Source organism: Colletotrichum aenigma, assembly GCF_013390185.1.
Source record: "Colletotrichum aenigma strain Cg56 chromosome Unknown KSG_Cg56_contig04, whole genome shotgun sequence".
NCBI classification, from domain to species: Eukaryota; Fungi; Ascomycota; class Sordariomycetes; order Glomerellales; family Glomerellaceae; genus Colletotrichum; species Colletotrichum aenigma.
In genome coordinates this window covers 6,413,126-6,437,415 of record NW_023500910.1, presented here as the reverse complement: position 1 = coordinate 6,437,415, position 24,290 = coordinate 6,413,126, and the positions used below count along the sequence as shown (strand labels likewise).

Below are 24,290 nucleotides of genomic sequence, written 5' to 3'. Positions count from 1 at the left end.
GATTTGATGGAGGCGATTTTGACTTGATCGTGGGAGGGCATAGTGCTTCTGGTGTTACGTTGGTGCCGTGTAAAGTCCATAGTTGTCAATGTATTGGAACATTGGATCTTTACCGTTTTTGGTTGATGGTTTTCGTGATTGGACTGTTGACTATCATGTGCTTTTGAGGGATAGTTGAGGATAAGGACATGGCTGAAGGGGGCGGTTCTGGTATGAGAGTCGCAGTAGACCCAGACGCTTCAAAAGAAATAATATCGTGGGAATTAGCTACGAATTCAGATTATGGTCAGTTATATATAATTGTAAGTAAGCCTTCACGGTGAGATAATGTATTTTTCTGCGCTAGAGCGACTACTTTTCCGGTGGGTACGCACCTTGCCCTGCGTTACCGTCGTGGTCGTCCTCCTCCTCGTTAGCGTCTTCATCGTCGTGTGTGTGTGTGTGTGTTTATTATTTTACGCCGGTGCGTCCCTTGGCAACAGGGCAGAGGGCGTCCACCAGTAGGCGTGTCGAACAAGAATAACTGTAAGAGTGTATGAGAAACCATGAAGCCAGATGACAAGTGAGTATGTGTGTACGCGAGTGGAGCAGATCCCACATCGCTAGGAAGGGGCAGATATCGTTATTTCTTCGTCGCCAGACATGTCGTGTACTGTACTGTCTGGTAGGGTGAGGCATCCGCCCTCATTAGGGTCTGATTTGATCATGCACACGAAGACCATGACATGGCACCTCATAAGATTCTCATAAGGTTGCTTTGAGGCGCCAAGTGCCACCAATGTCTCCATGATCCTGGCCGTGCGGTGTAAAGTCCCCTCCCACGTGCCTTTCGTGAGAATCTGACTGAGAAGCTTCCCAGGATTCAAGATTTTACGCAGTGCCGAATTTCCATCTATCAGCTGGCTTCCAAGGAGATCAAGAAAATCAGGATAGGCGATGCTGTGCGGGTAGTTTGCGTCTCCGAACGGGATATGAAGAGCAAGGGAGCGATCGAAGCGGAGAAGGACGGTCATCTTCTGGTGCTGCACGGACCCAATGCCATAAATGAATCTTTCGTACGTGAAGCATTCATGGAGAGCCAAGCGCTCTTTAATAGATATCACCAGACCGTTGTTCAGAAGCCATTCGAGATTGTACGCACTCACTCCATCATCGTACCATACGTCTTCTAAAAAATCATCTAAAAGGTCGCCATAATCAATAGCATTATTACCTTTCAGTGGTAAGATCGACGCAGCCGAGTTGAGCGCTTCCAGCATACGCTGGATGCTACATGACCAAGATGATGTGGGATCCCTTTGCAAAGCTGCGTATATGTATTCCAGTGGGCGGTCGTGCCTTGTCAGTGAAGGTGCCGCTTTGAAAAGCTTCTCGATGAGACTCAGTCGACCTCGTCCAGCAGCGTCGCATACAGCCCTAGGAAGGCATCGATCTTCATGACGAAGGCAATTCTCGACGGTGAAGATGATGGTGTCGTCGGCCGCTTCCTCATACAGCAATACTTTCAAAAAGTCGCGACCGTGGACTTTGTTGTCCGCATTATCGAAGATTGCATGTCGACGAGCCTCGTCCTCCAACACAAAACGCAACATTGTTACATGACGCGCATAGTACAATGGGTTTCGAGCCGAGCCTGGCAAGGGGCAAGGGGGGAGTTAGTGACAGGGCCAAGAAGGCAAGTCGTCAAGCGTAGCTCATCTTGAAATCAGCAATCGGACGGCGTCGAGCTGGCCTGAAAGCATGCTCAGTCCAATCATAGGAAGGTGTTTTCGCTGATATCGCGATCTCCTACTATAGTAGATTCCGTGGTCTGGATCCAGCTGACTTGTACACGCTCGCTGACTCGTGTACGCACGCAGACTGGGCTTCATTCCGAGATCCATGCATCTTCTCATAATGTCGAGACGTCCGGTTTCGCAGGCCCAGCCAAAGGCAACACTATCTCCTCGTGCAACGGCGTTGGCTACGAGGCGGACGCCGAGGGCCGAGTTAAATCGAAGCGAAGCCAACATCCAATTGAGATGATCTTTTGGAGGCAGGAAGGAAGAGATAATGTGCAGAAGCTCGGTGGGAAGGTCTGCGAGCGCCGGACCACGCTTGGTGACAATCTTGACTGCGTCCATACCGTGGAGGACTAGGGTTTTTGGGTGTTCGGATCGACCTGGTGGTGATTTGAAAGTGGGAGAAGACGTTCCTGGAGAGGCCTTGTGAATTGTATCCAAAGTAGGAGAAAAGGTGCAGTGTGTTGTAACGAAATTGGAGCTGGATCTTCCGTGAGTCCATATGGATTTGTGCATGTAAAAACAGTAGAGGAGGCCAACAGCTTGAGTTTCAGAGCGTCAAAAATTTGGATGCCGGAAGGGGAAAAAGAAGGGGAAAAAAAGGTCTAGAATCTGCACCCTTTTAAAAATGAAAATCGGACATCAAGGTTCACAGAATATTCTTTTACTTGCGCAAGACCGTCTCTTAGGGCTCAGCAAGGTACGGACCTCTCAAGGTGACCAACACGTGAAAAGCGAACGAGTTGGAAACTCTGTGAGATAGCAGTGATAATGAAAGCAGCCTTTTGATTTTGCCTAGATTGAAAAACGAGACTAATGTAAATTCATTCATAGAGACTACGAGGATGATGGCCACGCGGTCACGAGGACAAAGCGAGAAAGACGACAGACAGTATTGACGGCGGAAACGCTTGAACTAACAACAAGGGGCGTTCAGTATAATAGTGATAGTGGAAAGAAATTCTCAAGATAGCGCAGATCGATAATAGGGGCTCACTACCAGGCTAGCGGAAATTCAACTGCAACGTTTGACTCTGCTTCAGGTCTCGATAGTTGCCCATATGTGTCAATTATCAGTAGCAAAGCATCAGCAGCCTGTCGGCATTCTGCTCCAGTCGTGCTGAGCTCCTAAAAGCAGCAAAAAGGATATCTCTCCCGCCCGGAATCGAACCAGGGGCGCGTGCGCGACAAGCACGCATGTTACCACTACACCACGAGAGATGGTTGTCTTGTTGATTGTTAAAAATGATGGGATGGGAGAAGTGTATGAATCCTCGCTGTGGTGACTCATTGATCTGAGGGTGAGGTGCCAGGCAGGTGACTGTCAAGGTTGCCTGATGCTTCGCCCCAATGTCATTTATTTTCGGGTGCTCTTGATACTCCCAAAAGCCACGCCCAGCGAGAAGGCTTTTGGATGGCTATAAGTTCACTACAAGAGAGCTGTCTCAAAATGCCCTTCGTCGACTATGATTCCTCGGAGAGAACCGATGATGGAATGCTTTCATCTCCACAAACGATTGCGGGCATGCTCTAGTCTCTGCCCTGACATGCCAACTACGAGATATAAACACTAGAGATCTCTAAAATATTGAAATTCTCATTTTCAACCGTCACGTATTTCCAGTCCATACAGCATCATATCAATATGAGATTTTATATTCTCGCTGTCTTCACATCTCTCTGCGGCCTGTCCGCTGCCCAGTGCGCTCGGGACAATTGTCTCCGGGGTGAGTTGTGCCTACGCAGCCTCTGACATATTAACCCATGGAAGGATGAGATGAAAGCTGATAAAGGACAGCGATTGCTGCGTCTGCCTACTACACTCGTAGTGGAACGGCCGACTGCTCAAGCCACTTGGCAGTCACCGTCTTCGAGCCCGCGTAAGCCCTCTACCACCAGCATATGAGCCCTGCCGAACTTAGCTGAGAATGGTTTTGTGTTCAAGGACTGCAACAGAAGTAGTGATACGTCCAACCACCGTGATCGTCACCTCAACCCTCACCGTGCAGGGCGGCGCAGTTCCATTCACAGCGGCAGCGACGCCGGACAATGTTCCACAGCCCGTGAAAAGACAAGCGTCGGCGTCGCAGAGCATCTCAATTTACGCGTCTGCATGCAGAGGATTTGCTATGTACTCTTCTGCCTGTTCCTGTCTAGGAGTTACGGCGAAAACATTTACCGCTACCACCACTGCCGTGACCGAATCGAGGACCGTACTAAGCAGCATAGTCTCAACGATTATCGTAACCGTCGTGGTCGGCAATATTACTCCAGGAACGAGCAGTATTGTCACCCTCGGAACAGGATCTGTCAGCTCGTTGTTGTTCACCAGCGTTAATAGTGCCACGGGCCCAGGGAACACGGTGACCGGTACTATCGGCAATTTGACAGTAACAACTAGGACCTTCGCAAGCATTGTAGCACCTTCGAGCTCCATAACGGCTATTTTCACATCTAGTCTCAGCAACACCTCCTCAACGTCATCAGTGGGGCCTGATAGAGTGACTTGGAACCCCATCGTCTCTGGCGCCCCCATGACAGGCGTCTAGCCAGGGAAATCTCGGGACCAATGGTACGCGATCAGCATCAAACGTGTTGACAACTGAGGGGACTGGCTCAACCCTATCGAGCACTCCGTCGAGAGCAACAACTATGTCTTCCGGGCTCATCACTTCTACTTCTTCTCCTTCTTCTTTTCAAACTCATACTTCTTCAGGCTCGTTGCCACTGGAGTACGCTCCATCCTTGGATTCAACGTTGTCTTCCTCCTTTTCATCGCTTTTGAAATCTCCGTCGTCTCTCAATGCGTCATGTCCATCATTTGGAAACAGCGCCTCAACATCCCCGTCCACAGACACCACCGGCGATGTCTCCTTTTCATTCACGCTTGAATTCTCTAGCACCCAGACCGTTGGTTCTTCATCTGCTGCTACGCCCACCTTCACAGTTGAGAGAACACTGTACAAGTTCACAATCGTACCGATTGCCGGTTTCATACCCCCAGCTCCAACAGCACTAAGTTAGCGGATCATTCATAAGGCGAGAAGTATTGATATAGATTTATTACAAAGTTATGCCATAAACGGCGCGCTGTACCAGTAAAGGGGACATAGCAGCTGCGAACAAGACGGCTACCACAAAAACGTCCCGAGAGCAATTCCCACGATAGCAGCACCCATCACAATCTTCCTTTGCGGCGCTTCCCTCCAAGCAGCAGATTCACCTGTGGAGGAACTCGCACTCCCCGTAGTCACAACTGAAGACGCGCCCGCCGCCGTCGTCGTCCCCGTCGCAGCCTCTGTCATCGCAGCCTCTGTCATCGCAGCTCCCGTCTCCGTCGATGCGGCTCCCGTCCCCGTCCCCGTCGCAGCAGCCTCAGAACTTCCAACAGTGGCAGTAACGGTCACCGTCTGCGTAGGATACGGCGAGACTTTCGTGCTCAACTTGATCCTGCAAACAGCCTCGGTGTCGAAAGTGAATGGCATATTCCGGGCTTCGCACTCCGAGGTCTGGCGCTGGATCGAATCTAAGCCAAGTCAGTATACAGGGACATCAAGAAAGCCAACGCTGAAGCTCACCGGGCAGGACCGAAGCATCGCACTTCTCAGCCATACAGCAAAAGTACCTCTCACGGTATTTCTGCTGGGTGCACATGCATGCTGCGTCGTTGGTGCAAGAGCCGCCGGGGAAACTTCCAAAGAAGCATCCGTTCTACAAATGGATGGTCGTTAGTTCCCGATCCAAGAGCGGGCTCTGATGTGGAAGGAAGGCCGACGCACATCGCATTCCGCGTCGCGGTTCTGCTTCTCCTGGTCAAAAGGCGTTGCGGCGACGAGACTGCCGCCTACAAGGCCCAGCAAGATGACGACGCTAAACTGCGGCATAGCGAATGTCTATTTCAAACGAGTGACGATAGCGAGTGACTGTGCGACGAAGAAACTTATCCATCAAAACAAGACCTGTCCGGCCCCTGGCCCCCTTTTTAAGCCAAGATGTCGCGACAAAGGCGAACTTTTCTCGTGTGGCTGTGCCGCTCAATGCCACCCAGCTTGGACGGATTCAGAACTTTTGGTTCGTGTTCAAGGGGCGGCGGTGAGGCCAAATCTTACCGCGTCCCTGGCGCGGGTAATTTTGGCATTGTTCTAGAATTTAATCTCCTGCAGCGAATCGAGGATAAGCTTACTTGCCTAATGTCAGCAACCCCTGATCTGTAGGGCGAAAGGCGTTGACAGAATTTGAATCACATCGCTTCGGCGCGACTAGGCTTCTTTACTCGCCAAGTTGTGTTGAGGTAAATACCGCTAGCTACGATGAATGAAATACGAGTTCTTTCAAAGTACTCTGGTGACAAGTCACCTAGAAGCATGTCGAATTTGCCTGGTTTCACTTCCTGGTTCTTGAGCTTTACGTCGTGGTACAAAATGAGTTGGCTTAGGCATGCAAGCGAGTCGATTGCAGTGGGATCGTCGAAAATGAAATTGATGTTGAGAACATTTGCAAATGTTGTAGGCGACTGGATGCTAGCCCTCGTAGAACCCAGTAAGACTCACATGGTGAGATTAGTTTTGGTAGTCACAGAGTCGATAGACATTGTCGGTATATGGGAATGTGTTTGAAGCCACATTAGATGTTGCACTCGGAACAAAACATAGTTCGCTATATTAATTTTGAGGCAAGGTAATGGTTGGGAGCAGGTCGGCTTCACATGGATATTGTCAGTGATGTCGTTTATGGTTCACAACGGCCTCTTTGCTATGGCGGCAAAGTCCGTGATTACTATTTCTGAGCTGCCATGGCCTGAGCCACATCCTCAAGGAAACCCCGTCTCTCGAGTGTTTCCCGTCTTGAAACAAGTCGCCTGGTGAGGCGTTGGTGAAATTACCAGCGCCTGGGTAGCTCCCGTGCTTGCCGTTAGCCGGCGCAAACTCTCGGAAGACGGGACCCACCTCGAATCGGCCGCGATCACGGCACACATTGCCGTTAGTTCGCAGAAGACTTACGCGGCAGGCGGTCCCCGTGGAACAGCGGCTTGTCGCAAAAAGTCAATTCAGTTGCTCCGCCCCGTGGCTTGGCAGCCATTGGCGGCAGAACTCATTCTCCCGATGAGGGGACACGCGGCCGGGGTGAGCCCGTCAAGCATGAGCCCGAGTCCCTTTGCTGTCTGCAACAGGGTCGTGTAGCAGGGCAATCCAAAACTTTCGACACCAACGGCGACGATTGCGAGCCAGGGGATGGCGGTAGTTGTCAATGACGTAGGCTCTGAAGTTGCATGGAATTCCCTTCGATGCAGGAGGGACATGCCAGGACACCCTTTGCAGCAGCCGCCTGGATCACGAGATGTAGGAAGCCGGACAGACTCGTGTCGTGGACTGTAGACTTGAGTTGAACAGCATGATGGCCGTGAAACGTGCCCAGCTCTACCCAAACGTCTCTCCTGTCGAGCGAGAGGCTTTAGCTTCTGGCGAGACTGCCCAATGATGGGATGATGTGACGATAACCTTGAATGGACCGCATCTTGGTTGAGGGTTGTCAAGATTCCCGTACTTCGGTATCCGAGATGCGATTTTTTTCAGCAAGAGGAACTGATTCGCTACCGAAATCCCAAGACAATGGAAGTTGGATCAGCTCGAGAACGTGGCACGGGACTGATGAATTGCTGTGCAATTGAGTTGAGTTGCACGTGTCGGCGAGACGCCCCGAGCCCCATCTGGGCGCTGTGGATGACGTCTGAGCTCATCCGCGGCTCAACCAGAGGCTCATGCTGGATTTCCAGCCACAATCAAGGCAGACGGTTTGCATATTTGGCTGGCGGTAAGCTGCGACGACACTGTAAACGAAAGCAGCGGGAGGGATCAGTTCAATGTTCACATCCACGAAGTGGTGCAGTTCCCCAGAGTTCAGACTTGACGACCGCAAGCCAAGACGGCGATTCAAGCGAGGAGCCGGCAGTGTGGGGGATGAGCAGAAATTGCGTGTCTCCATTTGCAGGTTGTACGCGTCAAGCTTTTGCTATCCACAATCGGCACTTGATTTCGCAGGAAACAGCCAGCCAGATGCGCGGGTTGCATCACACCGGGGTCCAGTACGCAGTATTTGCAGTGTACATGCCTTATAGGTACTTGGCCAAGGGATCCCTTGAGAAATTTGACAGGTGCGTATCGCCATCAGTTCCCGCGTACTGCGTATTTGTCGCCCAGCCGTGGGGTCGGCTACTGGCACTGGCACACTGGCACACTGGCCAGTGGCCTGGCGTGTGCCGTGTGGGTGCTGCTGACATCTCATTCGGAGTTGTGAGATTGACGGGAAGCTTGACCTGCGAAAGCCGGGATATTGATCCATAGACCCTTTTTTCCCCCTTACATGAAAAGGCTTGTTTATGCTTACTTCGTATTGAGAAATGTAGCGCAAATGAAAAAGATCAGAGCAGCAGATACTGGCCGGACATCGCATCGAGGTTTCAACATTTGCGAATGTGCCCGAGAGCCGACATTCTGCAACGCCAAGACGGCTGGATGCCGGCCAGAAACAATAGCTGCTGTCGTCAGAAAGGCTGTCTAGCGGCGGGCGGCCCGTCACCCTCTGCTCAGCGTAAGAGGAATGGGTCCCGTTCCAGCAGTGAGATTCGCACAAGGCACGTCTCCTCCACCGTTGGGGAGGGGAGGGAAACGGAGATGGGCAAGCACCGACATCCCGGTAGGTGCGGAAATGGGTGTGGATGACCTGGAGTTTGGAGGGCAGCGTTAAGCCCCTAAAAGCAATTGACCTCGTGTGGCTGGTGCGGATTCAGGGGAACGAGAGAGAGAGAGGTCGCGTGCTGTTAATCAGCGCCCCATTCATTCTCGGATTGAGAGATTCATGACTGGCTGACTGCTCGGTTTGTCGATGGAAGAAGCTGTTTGGCCATTTGAGAGCGCACTTTGTATTGCAAGTGGATTGCTCTCAGTAGCTGTAGACTTGATCGCTCAACTAGTTTACGCCTCCTGCAGAAGCGCAGCGCCGGACTTCTAGGGCGCCGTTTTGCAGTGCGTCGCCAGCTTGAGTCGTAGGTGGTTTTGGCCCGACAACTCGCAACCGCCAAGATGTCCGACAGCCATTGGTTGCTTGCCGGGCATGACCACCAGTTCGAATGCGTTGGACGCTGTGCGGGACGAGACCTGGTGGTCGTGAACAGCTTAGCTTGCGTCTGCGCCTCCAACCACCACAACTTGTGGATGTCAGTTGACAATGCCGATCTTCAACAATAGTGGTCGCCAGTAGCATTTCAGGCTGTGGTGAAGATGGTCGCAGTTCGCAGGGAGACATGTTCGACATGAGTGGGCTTAGCATGCGCAGGAGCAGCTCCGCGTCTTGGCGGAAGCCTGGTCCACCACACCCGTCAGACGCAGCGGAGTCGAGTCAATAAAGCTCGAATCTGATCTGATAAATTGTACATATTCGTAGTGGGATGAGGCTCCAGGCTAGTAACTATCCGTACTCCGACTTGGGCTTGGGCGGCTCTCCGGGCGGATGGTTGAAACAGAGTAGCGGAAATAAGGCGAGCGGAATATCGTCGCTGGAAATTTGCAAGCGGTCGCCAGGGCAGGGCCGGGCAGCATTGGCATTAAATTTCGGGATAGCCAAGCGGCTAGAGAGCGAGAGGATCCACCGCCGGGATTGAGGTTTCTTCGGCGAGTGGGCGAGGTGTTGCATGGCGGGCATGGCCGACGGCGGCACCGCTTCTTAGCGTGCCCCGGAGCCAAATAAGGCATCGGTTTTTCGACCAGGGCGTTTAGATTAGATGGGCAGACTGGCAATGCAGAGTGATATCATCAACATGTTGAGGATGCCTCCGTTGTCGTGATATTTTGGGTGATTGAAAGTCATCTGGAGAACCGTAGTCTGCGAAGACGGGATCAAGAGAGTTTGGTAGCATCGGTGGCGGCCAACAAGGTTGGATAGGTTGGCTTTAGTGTGTTAGGGTCGATTTGGGGGCGAGGATGACGGGAGCCTTCAGTAGGGAATTCTGGGGTAAGAGCGAGATGCGAGACGTCCGTAGGTACTTCGTATGGATGGCGGGAGGAGACGGTGGTGGTTGGTGGGAAGAGGAGGGGGAGGCGCATGTTCCCCGGAAGCAACAAGCATGTACCTAAGCTCACGGCATATGATGGCGATGCATTGCAGAAGCTTGACGCTGGGTACGGCAAGCAAGTTGGACGGCGAGGTGTCGTTGTGGACGGTGATTGGGGGCGAGGTGTTGGTCGGGGTCTGGCCGAGTGAGTTTTGTGGCCGGGAAGGCCTGGCTCCGATACGACAGAGGTCGTGATAAAAATATAAAGAATAGAAGTAAAGGTCGGAGTTAGAGTAGAGTTGACATTCCTCCATCGTGTAAGGTAAGGCGACGGGACACGTTTGGCGGCAAAACGGAAGCGACAGAGAAAGAGAAGGAGAAAGAGTCGTCAGAGTCAAATGGCTGAGCGAGGTGAGATGCGCCTGGCGCAGGGACGGGAAGGAGCTAAAACAGTCTGGTTGATTGCAAGTGCGAGGAAGCCGCGTGTCGCTCTGGGGTCTGAGATGGAAGGAAGGAAGGCGCAAATGGAAAGAACAAGTACCTTAGCTTCCTCGATAGTAACTGTGAGTCTGTGACTGATGAAGGCAGGAACGCCCTCTACGCCATGGTTGCTGTTTAGACGACTGGTGCTTCTTGCCATTCCACAGCCTGGTTGATGAGCAGGCGAACACGGGCAGGCGCACTGGAAGAGGCGTACCTTCCTACATCGTCAACAGAGACGGAAGAGAGCAAGAGGGTTCTGCTGTGTTGGCTTCCTTCCTTGCACCTTCCACCGTCACGACTCACGACGAGATGCAGCGCATTGGGGAGGAACGTGGACCATGCTGCTGAGTTCGCACAGGCGAGTGACCTCCTTCTTCACAGTGCTGCTCCCTAGAAGCGGCTATCGCCCCCACTTTCAACCGGTTAGAAACCTAAGATACGTACCTGTCTATCCACCCACCTGCTCCTGCGCTTCTGGCTTGGCAGGAAAAAGAGTTCCCTTTCCAAGCCTGTGTGGAAGGTGCAGCCAGCAATTACCGCCGGAAGAAGGAGGCAGATGCTGGTGCGGTGCTGTCAGAGCACTGAGTGAGTGCTGGCCCTGTGGGCATCAGGCACAGTCAGTTGCAGCAGTTTTACCTACTCTGTGAGTAAGTTACCTAGGTAGGGAGTGAATGGACTGGTGCCCAGACCCCCCCACCTTACAGCTACTGTGACCTTACCCCAAGTGAAGGAGGTGCGCTTGCCCATTGCCCAATGCCCAGAGGTAAAACCAGGAAAGGAGCGACATGACTTGTTGCCCTTTTGGATCGAATCTCGGTGGCCGGCAGGGATGCAGCGCAAAAGAGAAGAAACCCGTCAAGTCTTGGCATCGCGCCCAGATGCCGCGTGTTCCCACCTTTTTTCCCACTGAGTCTGCCTTTCTTGCGACTGACCGACCCTTTTCCCACGCAGGAGCGCGCAGCCAGACCGACCAGGCCTTGCCAATCGGTCGAGGCGCCCTTTGAGACTGCCAAAACGGCCCATCCGTTAAAATGAACGGCGGATCCCACTCCCCATCCCAAGGGCCGTACGTATAGTCTGCCGCTTCCCTTCCGCTACCGCTTCAATCTGTTGTTGTCGGCCTTCATTCACTCTGATCCCTTCCTCCCCTCCCCCCCCTTTCCTACCTTTTCGACGTCGCAGTTCTTCTTGCGTTGATGACCGCGTGACGCTGTCTGCTGTCCTCGATATCGCCCTTTCGACGACCACTCCGCTATTGGGTCTTGTTTGTCCTTCGCTGGTTCCAATCGACTTTGCTGCGATAAGGCACAGACATTTGGGAGGCGTTTTGAGAATACACGCTTACGACGACCCGGCAAAAATCTCCGGCTGCGAGACATCCACGACAGCAACCCCAGTCAATACTTCTGCTGCTGTTCGACGAACTCGACTTTACGAAATCCAAGTAGAGAAAAGGAGTGCTAGGGATCCGACTCGAAGGGAAAACGGCTCCGTCTCTAGCTAGGAGATAGTGTGCACTTCATCCGACACTCGATAGTGCGACCCCGATCACCCCAACATCATGTCCGACGGCAAGCTTCCGAACGGCAAGCTGCCCTACGGCACGCCCGAGGGCGGCTGGAAGGCGGTCCACACATGGAGGACACCGGATTGGGTAGAACCAATTGTAAGAAGTCGAAGCCATTCCCGCTTCCTCGCGGGCCAGACACGAGAACGAAATCAAGTTGCTAACACCAGCACTAGCTGATTGTTTCAATCATGCTTACCGCCTTGTGGTTCACTCGCCGCAAGAACTTCTCCATCCTCCGCCGCAATGGCGCCAACTACGAGCCTCTCTTCGAGGGAGCCGAATCTCCCAGAATGTCCGACGACTACGACTCGCTCGGCAGCCCCATTCGAACCGATCCTCACCCGCCAAAGTTCCGCACCATCTTTGGATGCATTCGCGTCAAGACCCCTAACTCGAGCCGTTTCGCGAAATACGTCCACTCGCGCATTCTGCAAAAGTTCCCCTTCCTCATCGAAATGTTCTACTGGGCCATCTCCTTCTTTTTCTACCGAATGACCGGCAGCCTTGCTCAGAGCTACTACGGCGGCAGAAAGTCTCTTTGGGAGGTTGCTCAAGGCCACGGCCTGTTTCTGCTCGAGTCTGAGGCCAAGTTCTTCGGCGAGGGTACCAGGACCGGTCCGGAACGTTGGTTGGAGTGGCGCGTGTCTCACTGGTTCTTGGAGGGCGCACAGGCTGGTGATTTCCGCGGCATCTGGCTGACGATCCTCAACCGTGGCTACTCGATGATCCATATCCCTGGCACCGTCGGCTTCATCGGATACTACTTTGCCATGGCGCCTACCCACGCCCGCTTCTGCACCGTCCGTCGCACCATGACTCTGCTGAACATGTGTGCCTTCATCATCTTCATCTTCTACCCGTGCGCGCCCCCGCGCTTGATGCCTTCCGAGTACGGCTTCGTTGACACCGTCAACATGGAGAACGCCGAGAGTGTGTGGATGAGCGGAAAGTTCGTAAACAAGCTGGCCGCGATGCCGAGTATGCACTTTGGATATGCCTTTGCCATCGGATGCGTTTTCGTCGCCGATTCTGCCATTCTTAGCCTCCTCTTCGGTCGCCTGCGCAATTACCTTCTCAAGGACGACCTGGACAAGTCTCTGGATATCGACGACGTTGAGGTCAGAGAGATCCAGGAGAACCGTGCGCGCTGGAAGAGCTGGGCCATGTTCGCCTTCGGCATCTGGTACCCCAGCTGGATTCTGTTGACCATCGTCGGCACGGCCAACCACTACCTCATGGACGCCGTAGTTGCGACCTTCTGCGCGCTGATGGCATACCTCTGCAATCGTGCTTTGTTGGTGTTCCTCCCTGCCGAGGACATGCTTCTGTGGGCCTTGAGGCTCGAGAAGCCCGTTCCCACGACCGGCCGCATGAAGAACATTGCCGTGCGGTAATCATCGGCCGAAAAGAAAGAATGCTGTATGAGAGATGCGGAAGAAAGAATCCTTACTTTATTATTCATAGCATTGTAGAGGCGTTGGGAAATGACTATCGGCCTCGGCTTTTATTTTTTTTCAATAGGCCATCATAGGGGTACATTTTGTATTAGCCCGTTATAATGAGAATATTCGTCGATAGAAAAGAGACACAACACATCTTACCAAGCATATTTCTGAACTAGCCATCGGGGGAGTGTGATTGCTTATATGCGCGCCTGTCCGCCCGGCTTCTGCGGCGGTCCTTTCGTATTCAGTGGGCCCCGTAATCAACGGAGGTCTCGGATACACGCGTGATTCGACCTTTCTGCATTCAAGCGTCCCTCCCAAAGAGGCATTCGATATAAATGCTATTGGATGCCCTATCCCTCCGGGCGCAGATCTCGGGGTATTTCTTTTTTTCGCCCAGGCAGTATGGTTTGTCTGGCCGAGATATCCGTGGCCCGTGTCCGTGGGGACTCTCGCTTTCGGGGAATGGAGAGAGAGAAGTTCGGGGGCCGATTTTGCCGGGTTCCGAAGACTTGGAGCAACGACGATCGAGGGTTGACCGTCTGGTGCGCTGGAAAATCTCGGGCGAGGGACTGACGATGACGACGACGGACTGGTATTCTACCATGTTTGAGGAGGATTGTCCAGGCTGGTGTTGCGGCTGTCGGGAGCTCTCGTCGCGCTTCTGCTGTTGTTGCGGTCGTGAGCAAGCTACACGTCAGAGGAGAAGTCTTGTGAACGGGACAATTGGATTGTTTTTTCTGGGAGGGTTTGTACTCCTTTTGTTCATCCCATGCTTGCTAGGCTTTTGTCTGGTTGTTGCACTTGAGACCACGGATGTGCTTGGTTACACGAGCGTCTGGCTGTACCCCCATCTGAATAGGCGACTGGATGTATGGACCCTGGGTACGACGGTAGTTCTTTCGAAACTGGTCGCCTTCGGCAGCCGACATCAATTTTCCAAGCGGTGTGTGACTGACGATTTTGGTGCAGTGCGACTGGTTTCGTTGGGCAAATTTCCAACGGCAATGACGAAGAGTGTCGAGGAAGTTGCATAGCCCACCCAGCAAGAGTTTTCACGTCGATGAAAAGCATGGTCAGCATTTCTCTTCAAAGACTATGGGTTGTCGTCTCCTTATGAGTATGCCGATCGCATGTCGTTGAAATCGTGGTCGTGGGACCGGAGTCCTTGGCCCACTAGGCGACCTATCGCGTTAGAGATCACCCCCACGTGTGGTTGCGGCTCGTCGCGACGCCCATGTCGACCGCGCCGAGCATCATTTTTATCATTTGACAGCTGTAGCATGCTGGTATCCATGAGTCCCATTCGAATTGACCCAATGGTAATACTTTCTTAGTCGACGGGTGGTTGCTTCCATTACCGAGTATGCCTTTCTGGTTGTCTTTGACCTCGAACCATGGTGACTTTCTCAGCACAAAGGTCCTGTTCGGATCCATAACAATTGAATTGTGTTGGTTCTGAGACCTGTGTTCTTTGACTGTCGTGCAAAGTAAAAGGTATCAAGAACAGTTCTGTATCGCTGATATCAATGGATTTGTCCGTAGTGCTCTTGGGTGGTTCATCATGCCTACAAAAGTCGACCATCCACTACCTCAGACTTCAGAGCCAATCAAACCAGAATCAAATTCAAACAGACAACCCAGATAGACATCATGGAACCCACCCCCACCCCCAAATCCCAAACCTCCGCCGAGTTCATCTACGAATTCACCCCCCAATCCTACCTCCGCATCCCCGGCCTGCGCTTCGACCCCATCGACCAGCTCATCCCCTACCCGCACCGCGCCGCCCTCGAGTTCCTCAAGCCCTCCCGCTTCAAGCTCGACCTGCCGTGGGAGGAGTACTACGACCTCCTCCAGCCCTTCGACGACGTCTGCTTCAAGCTCGTCGACGTGCTCATGTACGCCGTCGACGAGCTGCGCCACAACGTGCCCCCGCGCGTCAAGAAGGTGACCGCCGCCGTGGGCAAGACCGATGTTGCTGACGAGACACAGGTAGTGACCAAGACCAAGGCCGTCGAGGTCGAGTATGACTGGAACGCCTTCTTTGAGCGCGTGCTCGAGCTGCTCGGCCCCAAGGGCGAGGAGTTTGGGATGTGTGGTAAGGATGTGATGTGGATTACTATGCTGTATACGCGCGCGTACGCTGATTCGCCTGCGTGGCTGCGCAAGAAGGACCAGGGATATTATTTGAAGGCAAACATTCACTATTTGCACGATTTGCTTGGGGAGTGGAACATGTTGGTTCGGCAGAAGGGTTGGAAGTGGGAGGTCATTTTCTTTGACGTTTTCGTGAAGGATTCGTAGGTCGGTGGTTGTACGTAGCTGCTTCGAACTCAATCCTCACTTCTGAAAGTGACGTAAATTTCGGCCACTTCCTCAACTGTCTTTTCTGTTCGAGTCGTTATCGAGCAGTGATCCAACGCCAAAAGTCGGGACTTGTGTATTCAATGTTTGTTACTAGAATGGTAGGGTCTCCTCCCATGCATGTTACAATGCTTCAACCTCGTCCGAGGCAAAACAACCCTACCACCTTTGTTCGGACCTTATTGCGCACATGGCATCTTCGGACTTGCATACCTAAGACGGGGCGGTGGCGGGCAGAGACGCGCAACGGTCGTTGTAAGCGTCACCCTGGCCCAGGTTGGTGCCAGTCTGGTTATTGAATGCAATGCGTTCCATGGTGTCCTCGCTGGGGTTGTACAACGGCCACCCGCCCGAGTAGCTGAGCAGGCCAGAGGTGGGGTTCTTTGCAAAGGTAGTCCAGGCGCCGCGAAGGAATTCGGCCGTCTCCAACTCCACGATTGTACTAGGGGGGTCCTGAGGCAGCGTTCCGAAGAGAGGTTGCAACTAGAGAAAGAAAGAGAAAGAGTGAGCCCCGATGAACCGAAGTGTATAGACATGCGTGTGTGTATGTGTATGTGTGTGTGGAACGAGAGAGAGGATACATACCTCGGCACCATGATACGCTCCACTGGGCGGGTTGGTCGACAGAACCAGATTGGGGAAGTCACCAAAGTAACGGTACCTCCATGAAGGGAGACCGGCCGAGACGGTCTGGGCAAGTCTGATGTTGTCGGCGCAAGTATAGAATCTGAAGTTGAAATCGGCCCAGTAAATCTCGGTCCTGTTAGGCTGGAGGCTCTTGAAAGCGCCGGCCTCATTCTCGTTATTACCAATTAGGTAGGCGGCGTCAGCAGAACTGCGGTTGGAGTAGTCTTCGAACACGAGCTCGTTATCCACACCAGGGCCGAAGGCGGGAGTCGAGCCGATGCCAGTCTCAGCGGTAGAGAAGCCTGCGAAGATCTGCGCAGCGGTGCGGTTCCTCATGCAGTCGGTGACGGCGGCAGCGGCGGTGCTACTGTTACTGCTAGGGCAGCCGACAGAATCAGCAATGCGGTACCACCTGGGGGACAGGGTGTCTGCGAGCAGGGCCGGGAAGCCGACGACAGTCGCGCTCTGCAGGATGAAGCCGCTAGCGATGGGGTCTGAGGCGTAGGCGAAGGAGTAGAAGTCGGCCATTCCGGAGCCAGCAGACTGGCCAAAGATGGTGATGCGGCTGGTGTCGCCGCCGAACGCTTCGGCGTTATCGCGAACCCACTCCATAGCAATCCTCACGTCCAGCAGTCCCAGATTCGGAGCAGAAGCTGGGTCACCGGGGAAACCAAAGATGCCGAGACGGTAGCTGAAGAGAAAGCGTTAAGTGCTACTATGTCTCGAGGTATGCAAGTGATTTCCTCTCTTACTTGATTGACATCAACACAACATCTGACGTGTCGGTGATAAACTGTCCGTCGTACATTGGTTGACGCGCACCGCCTACAGCGCCATCGTCAGTCTTAATCAACGCCGGTCGTCCTCATTGGTTTCGATTACCGTAAGTATAGGCACCTCCATGGATCCAGACGAGAACAGCCTTCTTACGTTCTCCGGTTTGGGGCTTGGTCCAGACATTGATGGACAGACAGTCCTCGCTCTGGGGAAATTCGGTGGGTGTAGGTTGCATACACGCTGGGCCCTTGAGAGATTGCACGACGGATTAGCAACTACTCCGCTCCCCACCAAATAGCAATAACAGACGAAAGATATGTGGTGTGCTGTCCTTGAGGTGTAGCGGGAAATGCAGGACGGCTTTGTCCGAACAGTCAACTAACAAAGTCAGAGCCGTCGATGGCCAGCGAGCCGTTGTAGGCGATGGGAGGCTGGAAACGCAAGGCTCCTATTGGAGGGACGGCGTATGGAATACCCAAATACGCCGAGACTTGATCGGAATTGGAAGCAGCATGACCAAAGACACGACCGCTGGTTGTCTTCACTGCTTGGCCAACTGTCCAGTTACCGCAAATGGGTTGAGGAGCGACAAAGGAGGTGGAAGCGAGTGCCACAGCGACTGATGAGAGAAGGTGTTTCATAGTAACACGTTGACTCTGTACAAAGAATGACTGAACAAATGAATGGATGCTGTGTTTGGTGAACGGAAAGAAAAGTTCCGGGAAAAGAGGAAGGTGAAGAAGAAAACCTGAGGCTTTTAAAACAGCACGTTGACGTTTCTATTATCAGGAATCCAACTCAGTAAAATTAACTGACCCATCCCCCCCGTTTAAGAATACAGTACCCTTTCAAGATACCGAATAATTCAACAGATGATCTTGCCGAAGATCTTGTCATGATTGGACGGGTGTCTCTACGTCTTCTCTAACGACGGTCCAGAGATCAATCATCAATGGCACTGCCCACTATCCGCAAGGTTCATTGGCTAAGTAGACCCATATGCGTGGATATCCTCTACACCGTAAGCGGAAGGTTGCTGACCCGGACTTTCGGTTTTAACGACTTGCTACGTAAGCCCCATGAAAATGGGTGGTTCCAGCACGGAGTGGCAGGTATGTTTTGCTGAGGTGTATTAGTAAAGAGGTCCTTGGTAGACGACGCCGTCAGGTGGGGGCACGGCAGTTAGTTTACTTGGCCCCGGGGTCCCTCGTCCAACCTAATCATCCGCGGGTATCTGATTCTAGCACACGTTCGTTTCTCGCCTTCCCCCAACTATCACAATTACGACATGACAAGGCGCCAACATGAAAGTTATTCGTGGTGATTGGCATAGAGTGAAGTTGCGTGAAGGACTACAAATCTAAATCGCTTATAAAAGGACCGATGGCTTCGTGACCAACTTGCCGTCCTACTCTTCTCAACCACCACACTCACTTACCGTCCGTTATTTCACTAATCACCAACTTTCAAGATGAACGCCATGATTAGCAATTGGAAGATCGCCTCGGTCTGCGGCCTCATTCTGTCTCAGGCGTGCGCTGCCTCCCCATCAGTGGCGCGTGATGTCTTTGCTGTGAACAATGGCCCGAATTGTCAACAGGCGGTAGGCCCGTCCTAGCCAGATGAAGTGATGGTTTGCATCTGACGGTCATATAGTGTGACGTCTTGGCCGCCGGCTTCCCCGGCAGACTTCACTACGAGGCCTCCGACAGCAACTTCACCATTTGGGATCAGAAGCAGCTCGAGACGGCTTACGTCTGCCGTGTCCAGCCCACCTCAACCGACGAGGTCTCTAATATTCTCAAGGTACTCGTGGACAGCTGGTGCAAGTTTGCGGTAAAGTGTGGTGGCCATTCCCGGAACCCCGACGACTCGGTCTCAACGGGTGGAGTCACCATCGATCTCGACTTGATGAGCACCATCACCGTATCAGACGACAGGAAGACAGCAAGCATCGGCGGTGGGTCTGTCACTCGGCAGATATACGCTGCTCTTGACCCGTACGGCCTGACCAATGTCGGTGGACGAGTCGGCCAGGTCGGTGCGGGCGGCTTCACCCTGGGCGGCGGTACGTCGGCCCTTTCGGCGAAGTACGGATGGGCTTTGGATCATGTGTTGGAGTACGAGGTATGTTGGTTTTGTTGCGTCTTAAAACCGTTTCCCTACTTATCACCTCGACAGGTTGTGCTGGCCAATGCTAGCGTGGCAAAGGTGTCAGAAAGCTCCCACCCCGACTTGTACTTCGCGCTGCGAGGTGGAGGCAACAATTTCGGCATCGTCACGTCGTTCATTGTCGACGTCTACGAGAAGGGTCCCGTGTACACTGGAGCGCGCACCTTTCCCGAAAGCCAGATCGTCCCGCTGTTGGAGGAGGTCGAAAAGATCTTCACGGTTGAAGACGAGCAAGATACCAATGTCGGACTTGAATACCGCTACACTTTCTCCCCCCAGAACGGCTGGACTGTATCGACCACGCAGCGATATGCAGAGCCCGTCATGAATCCCCCCGTATTCAACGCCCTCAACAGCATCCCGGCCGTGGGCAACCTCACGGGGGGCATCAACACCCTGGCGAGCAGCACCAGCGCTGTCGGCCAGCTGGGAGTTACAAGGTACTTCATTCATTAGGTTATGTTCTTCGGTCCAGTTTAACTGACATGTCTAGGAACCTCTTCACCTCTTTGACCCACTACCCGTCTTTGGAGTTGAGCCGGCAAGGCCTTGCTATCATGAAGAACCTCACCGAGACCAGAAACTTAACCAGCCTCAACCCCCAGCTCATCACGTACTCTATCCCTGCGGCGATGATGAGGAACTCAAAGGCTAGAGGCGGCAACGCTCTCGGTCTGGAAGATGTCTCGGGACATCTCATAAGTACGTCAATACCACTCTCCCTCACCTTCTACCATTGTTCTCAAGCAAGCGTCTGCGCAATCAACGGTGTCTAACCATAGACGTCCAGTCAACCTTTTCGCTCTGAGCTGGACCGACAGAACATTGGACAATGCAGCAAGCGCGCTTGCGGAGACCTTTATCACCGACTTCCGGGCGGCGGCAGAGAAGCTCGACGTGTTCCACCCCTTCATTTACATCAACTACGCCAACAAGGGTCAAGATGTTTTTGGCGGATATGGGCAGAACAACCGGGACCGTTTGGTGGAGATCTCGAAGGCAGTGGACCCCAAGGGTGTCTTCGCCTCCTCCGGTCTCTGGACTGGATTTTTCAAGGTCCGCTAAAGGGTCGCTAAAGGGTCCATGTCATATTGCTTTGGGTTATCAGTCACTTCGACACGGACTCTTCAAATACATTTGTCTTATCTGGAGAACTGGGAGACTTAGTCAAGAATAATCAGAATTGTGAGATATGCCACATAATTAAGTCATAAAAGTCATAGCAAGCCTACGATGTCGTTCGTAGTAAGGTGATATCACCACTTGGCATTGTTTGTCGCTCGACCCTTGCTCGTGGTGTCGTGTGCATCCCATATGCATGTACTACTGTATTAATTATCGCAAGAATTCTTCATTCTCCTTCCCGCACTCATCGGTAGTTGACCGGGCATGAGCTCGGCGGAATTGCTACGTCAATACGGATCTTGGGATGTGGTAGGTACGCGATTCACGAGGAGGGGATGGGATATGCCGTGATGCCCCATTAATTCGCCCGCACGCCAGTCCGTGCATCTTCCGGGTTGTCAGCGAGCGGACTTAAGGTAGTGGAAGCCGGACCCACGTCACTCGGACTCGGTATGGTTCTGTAGGGTCTCGGCCTGCCCGTCAAGTCCACCGATATGATAAATGCAAAGCCCATTCGCAACTGTGATCAACAGCAACATATTCCATGTTCGCCCGTTCTGCATCCATCAATATCGGACAACCCTGTCACATCGTCATGTACGCACACATAAAGCTCATGTCCCTACAAATTGGCAGTATGCTGGCTAACGTATCACAGAGTATCTCAACCATGTCTACTACCACTCTGCCCTTCAGTGACATTCAAGTGCAGGTCCCCGGTTTTGGGGCCATGGGCTTGAGCTCTGCCATGGGAAGCGATCTCAGCTACGACCAGGCTGAGCCAGTCCTGCTCAAGGCCGTCGAGCGCGGTTGCACATTCTGGGATACTGCCGTAGGTCATTCACCGTCGTCAAGTCGACGTGATGGGAAACAATCAATCATCTGACAAGCGCCCCAGGTCGCATACAAGAACGGCGCCAACGAACAGCTTCTCGGTGACTTTGTCAAGAAGCACAATGTGCGCGACAAACTCTTTGGTGCGTCTCATTATTGCATATACGCTTGCACCCGAACGACTGGACTAACTACTGCTGATGGTGCGTAGTCGCATCCAAGTGCGGATTCGACGTCTTTGGCCCGCAACGCACGGTGACGAATTCGGCATCCCACATCAAGGAGTATATTGAGGGTACAATCGACAGGCTCGGCTTCACCCCTGATCTGTACTACCTGCACAGGATCGACCCGAGTACGTCCCGTTTCCATCTTGAACCCGTCTTCACAGGCCGTTAATGGCGTGATCACTTACACTCCCATCCAGACACCCCGCTCGAAGAGTCCATCAGCGCACTGGATGAGCTCCGTCGTGCCGGCAAAACGAAGTATATCGGCCTGTCTGAGTGCTCTGCCGTGACTTTGCGCAAAGCGAATGCGAGTACGTTTGCTCACCAGAATAATACGGGACAGCGCTAAACCAGGTTTTGCTTTTTGCAGTTGCAAAGATCGATGCCATCCAAGCTGAGTACTCGGCTTTCGAGACTATCCATGAGACAAACGGCCTCATCGAGACTGCTAAGGAGCTTGGCGTTGCTTTTGTGGCATTCAGCCCCCTCGGACACGGCTGGCTTGTTGATGACTTCCCTTTTAAGTCTCCCGACGACTTTGGCCCAACAGATTTCCGACGCACCGGTAAGCGCCCTCAAAACGCAGCTAGTTAATGCGTCTGTCTACTAACACTACTTGTTCGAATGCCGCAGTGCCCAAGTTCCAGGGCGACAACTTCTACCGCAATAAGGCCATTGTCGACGAGATCAAGAAGCTGGCCACGATCAAGGGATGTAAGGTGGCTCAGATTGCACTGGCCTGGGTCGCCGCCCAAGGTCTCATCGCCATCCCCGGCACGACCAAGGCCTCTCGCTTGGATGAGAACTGGGATTCGCGCAAGGTTGTCCTTACTGAGGACGAACTGAAGGAGATGCGTCGCATCGTTGATGAGGCGAAGCCGGTCGGTGCGAGATTCGCCCCTATCTTCGAGTCCATGGTTGGACACTAGACCATGCATCTTGACATCTCGATCTTGTGTGCCGTCGTTGACAGAGTGCCGGCCATCATCGAAGATTGCCGGGCAGGTCCGGTGTTCAGAATAAGGCCCGCGAACTAGTGACGAGATGTTAAGAGCGGAAGGTGGGGGGAAACTGCTTCGTAAATAGCTCACACCGTATGTCTCTTGACAATGAACACGTACGAAATCCGCGTTTGTCGGCGATGTCGTCCGAGTAGAGTGTTCCGCCGGGCTCCATCGGAGATTTCATGGCATGATTCTTCGGAGACCGAAACCGGGGGCGGGCGAGGCCCCACCACCGCCCCTCATTCCAGCGTGATGTCACGGCGGGTCAGCCCGCAACATCGGGCGACCTCTTTTCCGCGTACTTCTCCAACTCCGAGCTCTCCCAAAATTCTTTCCAAACCACGCTCAGGACGGGAGTTTGTGATTTTCAGCCAACAAATAGTTTGACAATGGCGACGGCAAAGTACAACCTGGCTGCCAGGCTTACTGTGAGTCCCATCCTCAATCCCTCAGTACATGTAATCACGATGATTGACCGCAGATAGCTGGCCAGTGGCAAGACCATCCCTCAGATCCAGCTGGGTCTGTACTGCATGTCCGGCAAGGAAGCCACCAAGACCATTCCTTGGGCTCTGAACGCCGGCTACCGCGGTTTCGACTGTGCGCAGATGTACCGCAATGAGCGCGAGTCTGGCAAGGCGATCAGCGACTACCTGTCCAGCAGCGAGAACGCTCAAGGCTTGAAGCGCGAGGATGTTTTCTACACGACCAAGCTCGCTAGCTGCAGCACTTCTTATGATGAGGTCCGCAAGTCTATCACGGAGTCCGTGAAGGTTTCCGGTCTCGGCTACGTCGATCTTTTCCTCCTCCACAGCCCCTACGGCGGCAAGGAGGCACGCTTGACCAGCTGGAAGGCCCTGGAGGATGCAATCACCGAGGGCGAGGTGAAGATGGGAGGTGTCAGCAACTACGGTTCTGCCCACGTGAGTCTTGCACTCATTTTCACACGTGAAACAAGATCTCCAGGAACATCAGATTGACAGTACCGCAGATTGAGGAGCTCATGGCCTCCAAGCCCAGTATTGCCCCGGTCATCAACCAGATCGAGGTTCACCCCTTCAACACCCAGACTAAGATTAGAGAAACTTGTGCCAAGCACAACATTGCCATTGAGGCGTACGCGCCCTTGGCCCGTGGAATGCGCATGAAGCACCCCAAGATCTTGGAGCTGGCTCAGAAGTACGGCTGCAGCCCAGCTCAGCTGTTTGTGCGGTAAGCAACATTGCTTGGATCACTTTGTCTCTGTGTTGCATACTGATAAGTTTACTTGCAGCTGGTCTCTTCAGCATGAAATGATCACTCTTCCGAAGAGTGTCCGCCAAGAGCGTCTTATTGAGAACGCTGACGTTGGAAACTTTGAGATTTCCAAGGAAGATCTGGCCGTGCTGGATGGTCTTGATGAGAGACTTGTGACTGACTGGTAAGTCATAATGATGGATTGCTGCACTTTATAATTTGTTAGAAGCAGGACTGACTGCGACAGGGACCCCACGGAGGCCCCTTGAGAGGATGTTAGGGCAATTCATCGAGACCGAGTGTATGGTGGATGCGGATGTAGAAGTGAAAACGGAATATAACGAAGGATGACCACATGTAGCGCCTGATGCAACCGCAAGCTCGGCTCACGGTAGTGGGCCAATGAGGAAAAGTCTTATGCAGCTAATACCATGATGGGCAAGCTTATCAGCGAGTATGAATCACGTGTAGAAATATCATGCCACGTTTACCTTCGGCCCCTCAGCTTGTTTTGCCCGCTCAATGTTCCCTTCGTCACCAAGCAGAGACGATCGCCATAGCTGATTTTCATTTATTTGCTGCGCAAACTACT

At 53.0% G+C, this 24,290-nt stretch overlaps 7 protein-coding genes across 7 annotated transcripts; 5 read left to right on the top strand and 2 right to left on the bottom strand.

The window, feature by feature from the left end:
- Positions 1-4,912: 4,912 nt before the first annotated feature.
- CGCA056_v007569 (uncharacterized protein) lies at positions 4,913-5,665 on the bottom strand (the record flags this gene model as incomplete). The annotated part of the gene is made up of 3 exons (XM_037322817.1): positions 4,913-5,307; positions 5,360-5,492; positions 5,561-5,665. 3 exons carry the CDS (start codon positions 5,663-5,665, stop codon positions 4,913-4,915), a joined length of 633 nt encoding a protein of 210 aa, XP_037179217.1.
- A 6,207-nt stretch (positions 5,666-11,872) lies between these two features.
- On the top strand, positions 11,873-13,275 carry CGCA056_v007568 (uncharacterized protein; the record flags this gene model as incomplete). The annotated part of the gene is made up of 2 exons (XM_037322816.1): positions 11,873-11,977; positions 12,055-13,275. 2 exons carry the CDS (start codon positions 11,873-11,875, stop codon positions 13,273-13,275), a joined length of 1,326 nt encoding a protein of 441 aa, XP_037179218.1.
- Positions 13,276-14,979: 1,704 nt separating this feature from the next.
- Positions 14,980-15,633, top strand: CGCA056_v007567 (uncharacterized protein; the record flags this gene model as incomplete). Its single annotated transcript, XM_037322815.1, has 1 exon — positions 14,980-15,633. The coding sequence occupies one exon, from the start codon at positions 14,980-14,982 to the stop codon at positions 15,631-15,633; it is 654 nt and encodes a 217-aa protein (XP_037179224.1).
- A 273-nt stretch (positions 15,634-15,906) lies between these two features.
- On the bottom strand, positions 15,907-17,738 carry BCHE-2 (Cholinesterase; the record flags this gene model as incomplete). The annotated part of the gene is made up of 5 exons (XM_037322814.1): positions 15,907-16,176; positions 16,279-17,011; positions 17,073-17,145; positions 17,203-17,344; positions 17,481-17,738. The coding sequence occupies 5 exons, from the start codon at positions 17,736-17,738 to the stop codon at positions 15,907-15,909; spliced, it is 1,476 nt and encodes a 491-aa protein (XP_037179225.1).
- Positions 17,739-18,568: 830 nt separating this feature from the next.
- yanF-6 (FAD-dependent monooxygenase yanF) lies at positions 18,569-20,334 on the top strand (the record flags this gene model as incomplete). The annotated part of the gene is made up of 5 exons (XM_037322813.1): positions 18,569-18,700; positions 18,754-19,224; positions 19,279-19,709; positions 19,763-19,971; positions 20,060-20,334. The coding sequence occupies 5 exons, from the start codon at positions 18,569-18,571 to the stop codon at positions 20,332-20,334; spliced, it is 1,518 nt and encodes a 505-aa protein (XP_037179222.1).
- Positions 20,335-21,064: 730 nt separating this feature from the next.
- Positions 21,065-22,387, top strand: CGCA056_v007564 (Aldo-keto reductase yakc; the record flags this gene model as incomplete). The annotated part of the gene is made up of 6 exons (XM_037322812.1): positions 21,065-21,226; positions 21,293-21,371; positions 21,440-21,583; positions 21,656-21,769; positions 21,829-22,023; positions 22,092-22,387. The coding sequence occupies 6 exons, from the start codon at positions 21,065-21,067 to the stop codon at positions 22,385-22,387; spliced, it is 990 nt and encodes a 329-aa protein (XP_037179223.1).
- Positions 22,388-22,851: 464 nt separating this feature from the next.
- CGCA056_v007563 (putative oxidoreductase) lies at positions 22,852-23,967 on the top strand (the record flags this gene model as incomplete). Its single annotated transcript, XM_037322811.1, has 5 exons — positions 22,852-22,890; positions 22,948-23,385; positions 23,454-23,674; positions 23,736-23,882; positions 23,946-23,967. 5 exons carry the CDS (start codon positions 22,852-22,854, stop codon positions 23,965-23,967), a joined length of 867 nt encoding a protein of 288 aa, XP_037179221.1.
- Positions 23,968-24,290: the final 323 nt, after the last annotated feature.